This window comes from Chiloscyllium plagiosum, chromosome 9 (genome assembly GCF_004010195.1).
Source record: "Chiloscyllium plagiosum isolate BGI_BamShark_2017 chromosome 9, ASM401019v2, whole genome shotgun sequence".
NCBI lineage: Eukaryota > Metazoa > Chordata > Chondrichthyes > Orectolobiformes > Hemiscylliidae > Chiloscyllium > Chiloscyllium plagiosum.
In genome coordinates this window covers 2015339-2030511 of record NC_057718.1, presented here as the reverse complement: position 1 = coordinate 2030511, position 15173 = coordinate 2015339, and the positions used below count along the sequence as shown (strand labels likewise).

Sequence of the window (15173 nt, the reverse complement as noted above, 5' to 3'; positions counted from 1 at the left end):
CAAATCACCCCCTCAACCATTCCAACTCAAAGGAATACAGACCTGATTTACAGAACCTATCCTCATAATTTATCCTTGTCATGCTGTCATTACTCTGGTGAATCTTCAGCCCCACCCCACCCCCCCACCCCCACCCTGCCACCCCACACCCACTCCAGGGTGCTTCCAGAGGGTATAATGCCCAGAAATGATTGTGGTGACTCTCACTGGGCTCTCAGCATTGATCTGTATGTTTGAAGGATTTGTTTCTCGGTCTGGAGAAGTCATTTAGGATCATCACGGACATCAGGTTAGGATTAGATTCACAGAAATGTGGGAAAGGAGTGTTTGATCCAATCTGTCCATCAATTACAGATAAACCTAAGTCCTGGTGAGGTACAGGCTGCTGCTGAGGAGCAGGGAAATGACCGAGGAGATTCTTCTCGTGGTTGGAGAATTGCTGTTCAGGATTGGTGCAGTATTGAAGCTCATGGTCATTGTCTGTTCAACACAAATAGGAACAATTTAAGGGCCGGTGAGCTGCATGGATATTGATTTCAAAAACAAGTTAACTTCCATTTATATAGCCCCCTTTAACATGGCAAAACATTCACCGGGACAGGTGTAAAATGGTGAAGAGAGAGCACGATGAGGTAATGGAGAGATGGAAATGTGGAAACATAGAAACTAGGAGCAGGAGTAGGCCATTCGGCCCATCAAGCTTGTTCCACCAATCAATCTGATCATGGCCAATTCTCTCGCTCAATGCTGTATTTCTGCTTTCTCCCCTTGTGACCTTTACAGTCTCAAAGTGTGTCCTTTCTTGTGTAAGGAGACCAACACTGCACGCAAACTGAAGAGCTGGAGACATGGAGAGGTAAAGGAGGGGAGGGTGGAGAAAAGCAGAGGTGGAGAGGTACGGATGGGGGATGATGGAGGGAGGAGGGGGAGGGGGTGGGGGAGAAAGTCGGAGTTATGGTGAGAGGCGCGAGTGAGAGAGGAGGGAGAAATGGAGAGGTGCAGAGGGGAGGGGGTGAAGAGCAGTTTCTAGGAATAGTTGAGAACAAAGTGTGGAGCAGGAATCAGTAACCGTGGTTGACCTGTAACAGCCTCAGGTTCCTCTGTCCCTACTCCCCCACCCATGCCTCCCCCACTTTAAAGTTCTGCTATTTATCCACATCTCCACTTCACACCACAATCCCCCGCCTTAAATTCTATCTGTTATGTGCCTCCCCAGTTCACCAGTAAATCGACACCCTGCTCAGCCGCGTTACCATCTCCCCACTGTTTACCATGTCGCTGAAACACTGGGTCATCTGTAAATCCGGAATAAGGTGCATTTGCTGTCTTTCGGTGCCCCATCCCCATCAACATCACCCCATCTCTGGTTCCAACATCACCTCCACCCCATTCCCTGTAATGTTTCTCACCAATGTAGCCCAGGAATGAAATGGCTCTCCTTCAATAACAAGTGAGTAGCTACTGAGTCAGTATACAGCGCTGCTGGTACAGTCTGTGCCTTTTGGGTCTAACACAAGCAATCAGCAAGGGTAGCCTGTTCTTTCCCCTCAGTGTAAATACGCATTCCCAGTGAGCCACCATGTTATTGTGGCATTAACCATTCTGGTGCTGTACAGAATTTACACCCAGCAAGTTCCAACCGGCCTGGATCAGTTTATCTTCCACATCAGCTGTTTTCAAAATCCACCGACTTTCCTTTATTCCATATCCACCCTCCCCCCTCTATTTCCTGTCTTACTATGGTTTTGATGTCAGACTGTCCACATCTCATCATCACCAGTAGTTTACACATTACGCCAGCACCCATGTGTCACAGAGATTTTCCTTCATTGTACAGACATATCCCCAGGGTTTCAAACATTGTAAAACCTGCAGATTATTAGTACTCTGGTCTCCAGACTTGGCATGACAAATAGCAACAGGAATCACCACCATCAAAATGCAGCATCATAGGAGCAGGAGTAGGCCATTCAGCCCCTTGAGCCTGTCCCACCGATCTGTGGCCTAACTCCATTTACCTGCCTTTGGTCCATATCTCTTAATTTTAAATCTGAGACAGATAAATTAACAACTGATCCAGCATCCACTGCTGATTGTGGAAGAGAGTTCCAAACCTCTCCCACCCTTTGTGTCTGGGAATGCTTCCTGACATCTCTCCTGAATGGTCTGGCCCTAATCCCCCTAGTTCTAGAATCCCCAACTAGTGGAAACATTTTATCTTTATCTACCCTGTCCTTTCCTGTTACTATCTGGAAGACTTTGATCAGATCATCCCTTAACCTTGTAAATTCTGAAGAAAACAGGCCTCATTTGTATAATCTCTCTTCATAATCTAACCCCTGCAGCCCAGGTATCATTGTTATAAATTGAATGTAAAAGATATTCCCTTAGCTCACACATGAATGCAGCCTGGAATTAACAGGAACTTACCTGGTCAGCCATCAGGAAGGAGTTTAACAATGTGAGGCATGTTCTTATTAACAGAAAGGAGAGAAAACAAGAATGTAAATTAATTTTTTGACGGAACTGTTGCTTGGAATGATGGAACTGACTGGTGTTTTGGTTCCTTACCACATAGATCTGATCGGGATCAACTTGGAGATCATCCGATTTCTGTAACCAAATGGAATGAAATGGTATGATATAAATTACTGAAGGGTGGAAACTCCAAAGGGACAGTAAGATTGTAAAACTGAGAAAACACAACATCTCGCCATGACCCTGCAGCTTACACACTGCCTCGTGTACAATCCCCTTCACTGGTTTGCAGTGATCGTTGACAACTTGTAAGTCTATCACAGAAATTACAACCTTGTCTGATTTTTCACCTGGTTGGAAGATTTGGAGGATTGTGACTAAGTCTTTCAAGAAAAGGGTATTGAAGAACTTGACACAAAAAATGTTAACCAGATATAAATATTACCACCAATAGATCAAACAAAGGTAAAAACAAAATACTGAGGATGCTCCAAATCTAAAATAACAAAGAAATTGCTAGAGAAACTCAGCAGGTCTGGTAGCTCCTGTGGAGAGAGAAACAGTTAACAGTTTGAGTCCAGTCTGATTCCTGTTTGGAGCTGGAATATAGTTATGTATCCCCAGTGGTGAAAGTACAAGCAACATATTCGTTCATTTCATTTCATTTGTGATTTGGAGGAGCCAGTGTTGGACTGGGGTGGACAAAGTTAAAAATCACACAACACCAGGTTATAGCCCACCAGGTTTATTTGGAAGCACAATCCTTTGGAGAACTGCTCCTTTGTCAGGTGGCTAGTGGGGCAGAGTCATAGGACACAGAATTTAGCATGAAAAGTCCCAATCAGATGGTCTCCAGGTTGATACCAATTAGATCTATATTCATACAACTGATGCGATGTATTGAACAAACTTGGATGGCTGTGAAGTCTTTACTCACTTGGAATGGGGATGCAGGTTTCGATTCATTAATATGTAAATCCCAGAGTTCCTTTCAAGTCACAGTCCGGAGACAACTTAAGGTTTTAAAAAAAAGTGACGTCTTCTCAGACAGTCCATTAAAGGTGTGAGGTTAGAGTCTGTCTGTATCCTAACCTGGAGCCAGACTGGTTCTATTTCCAAAGTAGGAATTTATAAAATATCACATGGACTCACAGCCTACAGATTGTGCTTTTTGAACAAAATAGAATGTATCTGCAAATACAAATCTGCAAATGTAAATTCACCTCTTATATGGCATTGCATCAGTTGGTATGACACTTTGACCTTTTACTATAAATTCTGGGTTCTGTGATCCTGCCCCACAAACTCCCTGGTGAAGGAGCAGCGCTATGAAAGCTAGTGCTTCCAAATAAACCTGTTGGACTATAACCTGGTGTTGTGTGAGTTTTAACTTTACCCATTTCATTTGCCATATCCTTACCTACTATTGGCCAACATTCTCACTCTGTCTCGAAGACTAACATCCATTTGTTTACACTTTTCCTGTTTGTACCTCCATTTTTACATTTCCAGCTAGCTTTCTCCCATAGTCTAATTTCTTCCTTCTCATTAACCTTTTAGTCATTCTCTGACATTATATTCTGGTCAATGATCTAACCTGTCACTCACCTGTGTATAGTTAAATGCTTTGCCCTTCAGTTTGAAGTTTTCCTTAACTTGTGTAGTTAACTACAGGTTGTGTATTGGTCCTTTATGGTAGGAATATAATTATTCTGGGTATACTAAAATGGCCCCTTAAGCATCTGCCACGTTGTCTTTATTGATCTATCAGCTAGCCAGGTGGTGGAGGGAGTGGATGGTTGAGGATGTGATGTCAATCAAGCAGGTTGCTTTGTCCTGGATGGTGTCAAATTTCTTGTGTTGTTGGAGCTGCCCCCATCCAGGGCAAGAGGGGGATATTCCAGCACACTCCTGACTTGTATCTTGTAAACAAAAAGGGTAGGACCATTAAATCCTGTGAAGATGGACATTGAGGGATATACAGCTTTGGGTTAACAGAAAAAAGGTGGATTATGGCAGATACTGAGAGCTCAAAACAGCTGAATCCCTAGAGGGAACTTGAAAAAGAGATTAACAGAGCTAAAAGGGATATGGAAAGAGTGGGAAAGAGTGAGGATTGCAGATGCTGGAGATCAGAGTCAAAAGTGTGGTGCTGGAAAAGCACAGCAGGTCAGGCAGCATCCGAGGAGCAGGAGAGTCACCTTTTCGAGAGTAAGACCTTCATCAGGAATGTAAGAGGGAGCCTGGGGGGCTGGGAGATAAATGGGAGAGGGTGGGGCTGGAGGGAAGGTAGCTGGGAATGCAATAGGTAGATAAAGGTGGGGGTGATAGGTCAGGGAGGAGGTCGAATGGATAGGTTAGAAAGAAGATGGACAGGTCAAGAGGATGGTGTCGAGTTGGAAAGTTGGATCTGGGATAAGGTGTGGGGGGAGGGGAAATGAGTAAACTGGTGAAATCCACATTGATACAGTGGAGGGTTGGAGGGTCCAAGGTGGAAGATGAGGGAAAGAGTAGGGGCCATTAAGTGCCACATAGTAATTTGTGCATGGAGCCAGATGATGTAGGTCAGGTTTGAACTGAATATTGTGTGTACCTAGTGAGAGGAACAGTGTGGGTACAGTAATCAGGGAGAAGGACAGTGACACTATTAAAGACAGAGGGGAGGTTCTGAGTGGTCTGGCAGATTTAAAAGTCGATAAATCTCCGAGCTGGAAGAAATGGGTCCCAGGCTGTTGAGTGAGACAATGGGGGAAAATAGTCAGGACACTGGCAATTCCTGCCTGGCTACAGGAGAAGTGCCAGAGGACTGAAGGAGAGCTAATGTGGTTCCATTATTCAAGGAAGGAGAAAGGGATAAATCAGGAAACTACAGGCTTGTCAATCTAGCCTCAGTGATGGGGAACCGATGGGGAGCAATTCTGAGAGATTGAATGAACCCTTACTTGGTGAGGCAGGGATCAATCAAGCACAGACATCATGGTTTTATTAAGGGGAGGCCGTGCCTGACCAGCTAGATTGAAGAGGGGACCAGGTGTGGGGATGGGACAGTGCTTTTGATGTACTCTGCTTGGACTCCAGCAAGACGTTTGATAAGGTCCCACATGGAGACTATTGTGAAGGTTAATGCCCATGGGGATCCAAGGACATTTGGCATATCCGATCCATAACTAATGGAGTGGCAGGAAGCAGAGGGTGATTATTGAGGGGTAACTTTGGAACTGGAAACCTGGAGTCACACAGGGAATAGGGTTGGGGCCCTTGCTGTTTGTGGTTTATAGAAATGACTGAGACTTAAATGTAAGAGCGCTGGTCAGTAAGATGCAGTAGGAGGGATGTGATAGCACTGGAGAGGGTGCAGAGGGAGATTTACCAGGATATTGCCTGGGCTGGAGAGTTTCAGTTTTGAAGAGAGATTGGAAAGACTGGGTTTGTTTTCCTTTGAGCAGAACAGCCTGACTGAGATGTATAACATTATGACGGGGGTAGATAGGGTACACAGGAAGGAGCTTTTCCTGTTGATAGAGTAATTAATGACTGGGTTATAGATTTAAAGTAAGGGACAGGAGGTTTTGAGGAGATTTTGTTTTTTTATTCATTTGTGGGACTTGGGCGTTGCTGTCTGGAGCAGCATTGATAGGCCGTCCCTAGTTGCCCCTTGAGAAGGTGGGGGTGAGCTGCCTTCTTGAATCACTGCAGTCCATGTGCTGTGGGTTGACCCACAATGGCCTTAGGGAGGGAATTCCAGGATTTTGGCCCAATGATTGTGAAGGAACAGGAATATATTTCCAAGCAATTGATACAACTGAGCGCCTTGCTAGGTCATTTCAGAGGACAGATGAAAGTCAACCACAATACTGGTCTGGAGTCACATGTAGGCCAGACCAGATAAGGATGGCAGTTTCCTTCTCTAAAGGACATTAGCGAGCCAGATGGACTTTTCTGACAATTGACAATGGTTTCATGGTCATCATGAGACTCTTAATTCCAGATTTCAAATTCCACCATCTGCCGTGGCTGGGTTCGAACCGAGGTCCCCAGAACATTATTCACGGTTTCTGGTTGAAGAGTCAAGCGATAACACCAGTAGGCCATCACCTCCCCAGATGTGAGAAAATCTTTTTCACTCGAGAGATTGGTAGGGATCAGGAACTCGCTGTCTGTGGGGATGGGGATGGCAGAAACCCCCATCACATTGGAGAGGTATTTAGATGTGCACTTGTGATACAGAGACACACCAGGCTACAGACCAAGAGCTGGACAATGGGATTAGAACGGTGAGGTGGTTGTTTTTGACTAGTGTGGATATGATGGACTGAATGGCCTGCCTTTGTGCTGTAGATGTATATGACTTTATATGGACAGGCGTTGGGGTGATGGGAGGGGAGTTACTCACAGCAGTATTCCAAGCCTCTGACCTGGTCTTGTAGTCAGAGTATTGAGACAGTGTGTCCAGTTGAGTCTTTGGCCAGTGGTAACTGGCAGGATGTTGACAGGGGTATGTGCCTGTTTGAAACCCCAGCACAGCCCTGACATTACTGAGGGAAGACTGGACACACTGATGCAGAGACTCACAGCTGACATTCACACCCAGGAGCGAGGTATCACCCAGGTGATGCCAAAGGTCAATAAAATGTTCATCTTACATCTTTGACACTGAAGCAGCAGCAATAAAAAAGCTGGAAACTGACAGCCTGCTTTCACTTACCCTTGTGTTTCTAAAAGCAGAAATGTTTTCATATTCCAGCATCAGGCTGTGTTCTCCAGTACCATGGGAAGAAGCTACAAAAGACAGCATTGAGGGCAGAATTAAAGAAATGATTCTGAATTATTTTCCAATGATGCACAGACAGACTGAAGTCATCACTGGAGGACTGCAATAAACATTTCAAATTGTATCTGATTCTGTGTTTACTATCATTTAACTTCAATACATTGTTCCATTAATTCAAACCAGAGTATTCCTTGTTAATATTGTTTCAGCGAAAGATTGATTTCCACCTACAGGATGACAGTTTCCGAGTGTGTCTGATACAGAAGCAAATAGCAGCTCCAGCGACGAGAATAATTCCCAGTACAGCCCCCACACTGATCCAGACACTCCACAGCTCGCTGTTCATTCCCACTGCAGGAACTGCAAACAGAGAGAGAGGGATGTGAGCAAGTACAGCTTCACAATAACTTAGTTCAAATATTGGATATTTTCCAACTGTCTCTCACAATGTGAGGCCTGATGCAGATTGTGTAAACAAGACTTACCTGTTACATTCAGCTGGGTTCCATTCCCACTGATGTCTCCCCACACTTTACAGAAATAGATCCCAGTGTCACTGGGCTGCACATTTGTGATGGTCAGAATGAAGCTGTTATTGGAGGGGTGTCTGGAAGACTGGAATCGCTCAGTAAATCCTGGGCTCCATTGTGTGTTGTTCCTCACATCATGTATTAAAACCCACTCTGTGTTATTCCCTGGTTGTTCCCGGTACCAGTGAACATCAGTGTGTGTCACAGTAGCATTCCTCACGGTGCACTGTAACCGGACAGTGTGACCCTCAGTGACATGTTCCAGGCTCGGACACTGGAGAAGGACTGGGACATTTGCACCTTTTAGGGGGAAAAAAACCATCACTGAAGTTAGAATCTGGTCTAAAGGTCAGTATTGTCAGTTTTCAAAGGGTCAGTGTCAACAAGACAGCTGCTGAACATTGAGAGAAGTCTGATCTAGCTGTGTTGGTTTGTTACTGAGTCAGATCAACAACAACTTCTTGGTATTATGAATGGTGCTATATACAAAGTGTCCATAGGAAGACCACAGGAACTTTACAAAACAAGGTTTGGACCAGCTGCCAATGGAAAGAAGTGACAATTGGGGATGCTTAAGGGTCCAGAATTAAGAGAATGTGGATGTTAATTTATCCATACGGATGGTGGAGATCAGAGATGGGGAAGAGTGAGGTCAGGATGGGATTGAAAACAGTAATGAGTTTTTGAAATTAGGTTTTTCTTTCAATGGATTCCAGGAATTAGGGTGTCTCTGGCTGGGCCCAGCATTTATTGCCTGTCCCTAGTTGCCCCTTGGGAAGGTGGGGGTGAGCTGCTTTCTTGAACCGCTGCAGTCCATGTGCTGTGGGTTAATCCACATTGCCCTTAGGGAGAGAATTTCTGGATTCTGACCCAGCGACACTGAAGGAACGGTGATATATTTCCAAGGCAGGATGGGGAGTGGCCCAGAGGGGAATTTGCAGAGGGTGGTATTCCCATGTATCAGCTGTCCTTGGCCTTCTAGATGGAAGTGATTTATGGGTTTGGAAGGTGCTGTCTGAGGATCTTTGGTGAATTTCTGCAGTGCATCTTGTAGATAGTACACACTGCTGCTACTGAGCGTCGGTGGTGGAGGAAGTGGATGCTTGAGGGTGAGGTGCCAATCAAGCGGCTGCTTTGTCCTGGATGGTATGGGTAGTTGAGTGTTGTTGGAGCTGCCCCCATCCAGGCAAGTGGGGAGTATTCATTCCTGATGAAGGGCTTAATGCCCAAAACTGGATTAGTGGTGCTGGAAGAGCACAGCAGTTCAGGCAGCATCCAAGGAGCTTTGAAATCGACGTTTCGGGCAAAAGCCTGATGAAGGGCTTTTGCCCGAAACGTTGATTTCGAAGCTCCTTGGATGCTGCCTGAACTGCTGTGCTCTTCCAGCACCACTGATCCAGAATCTGGTTTCCAGCATCTGCAGTCATTGTTTTTACCACCTTAATGCCCAAAACTCAGAGTCTATTCTCCTGCTCTCGAATGCTGCCTGACCTGCTGTGCTTTTCCAGCACAATACTCTTGACTCTGATCTCCAGCATCTGCAGTCCTCACTTTCTCCAAGTGGGGAGTATTTCATCAAACTCCTGACTTGTGCTTTGTAGGTGGTGGACAGGCTCTGGGGAGTCAGGAGGTGAGTTACTCAATACAATATTCCCAGCCACTGACCTGCTCTTGTAGCCACAGTTAATGTGGTGAGTCCAGTTGAGTTTCTGGTCAATGATGACCCCCAGGATGTCGATAGTGGGGGATTCAGTGACAGAAACACCATTGAATATCAAGGGGTGGTGGTTAGATTGTCTGTTATTGATGATAGTCACAACCTGGTATTTATGTGTCACGAATGTTACTTGCAACTTGTCAGCCCAAGCCTGGATATTGTCCAGGGGCTGTTGGATTGGGACACTGAATGATGTTTTCTTGTCACCTGCACTGAAATACAGTGAAAAGTATTGTTGTGTGTGCTCCACAGATAGATCATACCTTACTAAGTACCTCAGGGTAACAGAACAGAGTGCAGAATACAGTGTTACAGCTGCAGAGAAGTTGCAGAGACAGACATCAACATTAACACTTGAAAGGTTTGTTCATAAATTTGATAACAGAGGGGAACAAACTGTTCTTCAATCTCTCATGACCACAGACACGGACTGCTTCAATATCTGAGGAGTCACAAATGGTGCTGAACATTGTGCAATCATCAGCGAACATCCCCACTTCTGACCTTATGGTGGAGGGAAGGTCATTGATGAAGCAGCTGAAGATGGACCTAGAACACTCCCTGAGGAACTCCTGCAGAGATGTCCTGGAGCAGAAATGACTGACCTTCCACAACCACAACCCTCTTCCTTTGAGTCAGATATGACTCTAACCAGCAGAGAGTTTGCCCTCCTGTTCCCTGGTTTGTACTGAAATCTGTACCATTCTGTACTTTACTGCTCAGATTTCCAAAAGCCAGGCGTCTGTGAGCCACCATTGCAAAGAATTAATTATGTGATGACATTATTTGAGAGAAAATTTACATAATGTTATAAGTACTTACTGGTCACATTCAGCCAAGTCCCTTTCCCAAAGACGTTCCCCCAAATCCCACAGATGTAGGTATTGGTGTCATTGAGCTGCAGCTCTCTGATGGTCAGAATGTAGCTGTTACTGGACACATTCCTGGAAAGCTGAAACCGTTCAGAGAATTCTCTCGATCGGTAAGTAACTCCATTAACATAATGAGTCAATAAGGTACGTGTCTTGTTTCCAGGGTGGTACCAGTGGACAGTGTAATTTTCCACTGTGTTATTTCTGAAGCTTCTCTCCAAACGGCACTGAATCTGCACAGTTCCACCCTCTGGTATCTTCACATTTTTTGGGAACTGAGCGAGAATGGGATGTGCCTCAGGACCTGCGCACAGGAAATAAACATTAGACCAGAAAAGCTGAGAAGCCCAAGGTGGATAGCCGCAGTATTGCTGGGACCCCACACAGTGAACCTGGTTACAGCTGCTCAGCACATTCTGGATTCAGGAGATTGACATCCCACCAGCTCTGACAGACAAAGCTTGGGCTCATTTCCAGGGGGTTCCTCCAGGTCTCTGAGCTCAAATCAGGGCAAGACCACTCTACTCTGAGTGGGACAAACACAAGCTACATCCCCAGACTCTGACCCCAAGATGGACAACATCATAAAGTAATTTCACCTGGAGCTCGGCAAGGTTGTTCAGAGGATCAAAGATTTCAACCGTTCCTGTTGTCAGTTACATTTTAAATTGCGAAATTACTTTGTTCACCACCTCCTTCCCAACCCCCTCCCAACCTTACACCCCATGTGTTTGTCAGAATGAATCCATTGATCCCTGCAGCTGTGACATTCTGGGATTGTCATTGAAAGGACTGTGAAGATCAAATGATCTTGAATTCTGAAGAAAGTGTCAAACCAGCCTGGAACCATTAACTCTTTCTTTCCCCCGTCCCAGAAGCTGTCAGACCTGCTGAGTTTCTCCAGCTCTTACTGCTCTGTTTGAAGAGTTCATCCTGTCCTGGTTCCCAGTAAATACCATTCTCTGTCCAGCTCATTGCTGAGTACTGACTCCACCCTGACAGGACAGTAACAGGACCTGAACGTGCAGGATCTCAGCTACATTTCATTTTCCCATCCAGGGTGTCGGCATCATGGACAAAGCCAATACTTAATGCCCCTTCTGGGTCATGTGAGAGGGCAGTTAGAGTCGCCAACATAGCTGTGGGTCTGGAGTCACGTGTAGGCCAGACCAGGTAAGAATGGCAGATTCCTTCCCTAAAGGACATGAGTGACCCAGGATTAGGGTTTTGAATTCAGGAGGATTTCTACAACATTGTCACGTTCACCATTATTGAATCTTTTACAGATTTTTAAATTGCCCCAGCTGCCACAGTGAGATTTTATCCCTGATTTTGGGAGGACTAGCCCAGGGCTCCAGATTAATAGTTTTACCCAATCCGTGTTGGGTTGGAGGAGGAGGAGACAAGGATGTTTAACATCCCCGACAATCAGTGATGGCCAGTTTATAGCTTCCAGAATACCCCATCATTCATCCATTCCCCAACCAGCTAACGTCATCACTGATCCAATCACCAACCAGCATACCCCATCATTCATCCATTCCCCAACCAGCTAACCTCATCACTCATCCAATCACCAACCAGCATACCCCATCATTCATCCATTCCCCAATCAGCTAACGTCATCACTGATCCAATTACCAATCAGCATACACCATCATTCATCCATTCCCCAACCAGCTAACCTCATCACTCATCCATCAGTCACCAATCAGTGTACCTCATCATTCATTGATACCCCAACAAGAGTACCCCATCACTCATCCAATCACCAACCAGCAGATGCCATCATTCATTCATTCCCCAACCAGCTAACGTCATCACTAATCCAATCACCAATCAGCAAACCCCATCATTCATCCATTCCCCAACCAGCATACCCCTCCTGCTCACATCCCCTGCTCACACCTCGTGTTCACACTGACAGCTCACCCTCTGTGTTCACACCCCCTGCTCACACTGATATGAGTGTGAGTGTTTTGGAGGAGAGCGTGTGGATGATGGTGCCATACAGCTGCGTGTACCTTGTCATTGAGTAGATACCTACTGCACACCAGGGCAGGCCTCACTGACTCTCCTGGCTCAGTGTGGTACCTGATGCTGCATTCTCCCTTGAGGTCAAAGCAATCTTAATCCTTTAAACACAATGATCAGACTACAAAAGACACCTCGATAAGTGGGGATGTAATAAGTAGAAAAGTGGGGCGCTGGACATTCCTGATGAAGGGCTTATGCCTGAAATGCTGACTCTCCTGCTCCTCGGATGCTGCCTGACCTGCTGTGCTTTTCGACTCTGACTCTCCAGCATCTGCAATCCTCACTTTCTGCTTGTGAGTTGAAATAAGCAAAGCTGAGCCCAGTTTGAGGATTGTGTAGTGAAGGTGTACTTACCCATTGAAGAGTAGAGGCCCAGAACTAGACCTGCAAGCCATGGGTGAAAAATTGCAAACATGTTTACTTTACTTTTCCAAAATTCACTTTGCGCTCTTCCGCACAATGTGTGCTGTCTCTCGCTGTCCTTTTCCAACACACAGGAAGAAGATTAGAAAAATGGGCGGTCCACTTATGAAAAGATTAGCTAAAAATAGAGATTCACACATTGTAGATAAATGGCCAAGTCTTGCTTTTGGCTCTCTGCATTTCTTTATGTCCTACAAAGGAATGGGGGATAAGTTTTACTCACCCCTCACTGGGCCTCCACGTGACATTTTGCTTAGCTGTTTTCCAAGGGCAGTTCAGGGTCAACCACATCGCTGTGGGTCTGGAGTCAATGGTAGGCCATACTGGTTAAGGATGGCAGATTTTGGGAGGGTTTAAATTAGTTTGGCAGGGGGATAGAACTGGAGCTGTGGATCAGATGATGGAATAGGAAGTGAACAGGTAGATACAGCATGCAGAGAGTCTGTGAGGAAGGATAGACAGTTGATGGGGCAAAGGTGCAGTCAGTGTGATAGGTTGTAGTGTGTCTATTTTAATGCAAGAAGTATCAGGAATAAGGGTAATGAACTTAAAGTATGGGTCAGTACTTGGGACGATGATGATGTGGCCATTACAGACACTTGGATATCACAGGGGCAGGAATGGGGGGATGTTCCAGGGTTTAGATGTTTCAAAAGGAACGACGAGGGAGGTATAAAAGAGATGGGAGTGGCATTGCTAATCAGGGATAGTATCCCAGCTGCAGAAAGGGAGGTCGTCGAGGAGGGTTTGTCTACAGAGTCAGTGTGGATGGAAGGCAGAAACAGGAAAGGAACAGGCACTTTATTGGGAGGTTTCTACTGCCCCCCAACCCCGCCCAACAACAACAACAGAGACATGGAGGAGCAGATTGGGAGGCAGATTTTGGAAAGGTGCAGGAGTAACAGGGTTGTTGTAATGGGTGACTTCAATTTCTCTAATATTGATCAGAACCTCCTTAGTTCAGATAGTTTGGATGGAGCAGACTTTGTCAGGTGTGTCCAGGAAGGATTCCTGACTCAATCTGTAGATAGGCCAATTAGAGGGGAGGTCAGATTGGATTTGGTGGTTGGCAATGAACGAGGCCAGGTGTCAGATCTCTCGGTGGTAGTTTCGGTGATAGTGATCACAACTCCCTGACCTTTACAATCGGTATGGAGAGAGATAGGAGCAGACAGTATGGGAAAGTATTTAATTCTTTTGTGGGGGGGGCGTGGTGAGTGGTGAAATTACAATGCTATTAGGCAGGACCTGTGCAGTGTAAATTGGGAGCAGATATTCTCAGGGAAGTGCAGGACAGAAATGTGGAGGCTGTTTATGGAGCACCTGCTGATAGTGCTGGGTTTGTCCCACTGAGGCAAGGAAGGGATGGTAGGGTGAAGGAACCTTGGGTAACAAGGGATGTGGAACATCTCGTCAAGAAGAAGAAGGATGTTTACTTAAGGTTGAGGAGGCAAGGATGAGACAGGGCTAGAGGGTTGCAAGGTAGCCAGGAAGGAACTGAAGAATGGTCTGCGGACAGCTAGGAGGGGCAGGAAAAGCCTTAGAACACAGAACAATACAGCGCAGAACAGGCCCTTCGGCCCGCGATGTTGTGCTGACCTGTGAACTATTCTCAGCTCGTCCCCCTACAGTATCCTATCATCATCCATGTGCTTATCCAAGGATTGTTTAAATCTCCCTAATGTGGCTGAGTTGACTACATTAGCAGGTAGGGCATTCCACACCCTTACCACTCTCTGAGTAAAGAAATTGCCTCTGGCATCAGTCGTAAATCAATCACCCCTCAATTTGTAGTTATGCCCCCTTGTACAAGCTGACATCATCATCCTAGGAAAATGTCTTTCACTGTCTACCCTATCTAATCCTCTGATTATCTTGTATGTCTCTATCAAATCCCCTCTTAGCCTTCTTCTTTCCAATGAGAACAGACCCAAGTCTCTCTGCCTTTCCTCATAAGACCTTCCTTCCAGACCAGGCAACATCCTGGTAAATCTCCTCTGCATCTTTTCCAATGCTTCCACATCCATCCTGAAATATAGCGACCAGAACTGCACACAATATTCCAAGTGTAGCCGCACTAGCGTTTTGTATAGTTGCAGCATGATATTGCGGTTCCGGAACTCAGTCCCTCTACGAATGAAACCTAACACAGCACTATCCACCTGGGTGGCAACTTTCAGGGACCTATGTACATGGACTCCAAGATCCCTCTGCACATCCACACTACCAAGAATCTTTCCATTGACCCAGTACTCTGCCTTCCTGTTATTCTTACCAAAGTGCATCACCTCACATTTAGCTACATTGAACTCCATTTGCCACCACTCAGCCCAATTCTGCAGTTT

At 45.7% G+C, this 15173-nt stretch overlaps 1 protein-coding gene across 1 annotated transcript; it reads right to left on the bottom strand.

Annotated features, from left to right (window-relative positions):
- Positions 1–160: 160 nt before the first annotated feature.
- Positions 161–12867, bottom strand: LOC122553190. The gene is made up of 8 exons (XM_043696786.1): positions 12760–12867; positions 10319–10672; positions 7735–8079; positions 7481–7609; positions 7184–7257; positions 2572–2613; positions 2431–2473; positions 161–480 (listed from the first exon to the last, which is right to left on the bottom strand). Exons 1-7 carry the CDS (start codon positions 12818–12820, stop codon positions 2435–2437), a joined length of 1044 nt encoding a protein of 347 aa, XP_043552721.1. The 5' UTR covers positions 12821–12867; the 3' UTR covers positions 161–480; positions 2431–2434.
- Between the last annotated feature and the right edge of the window lie 2306 nt (positions 12868–15173).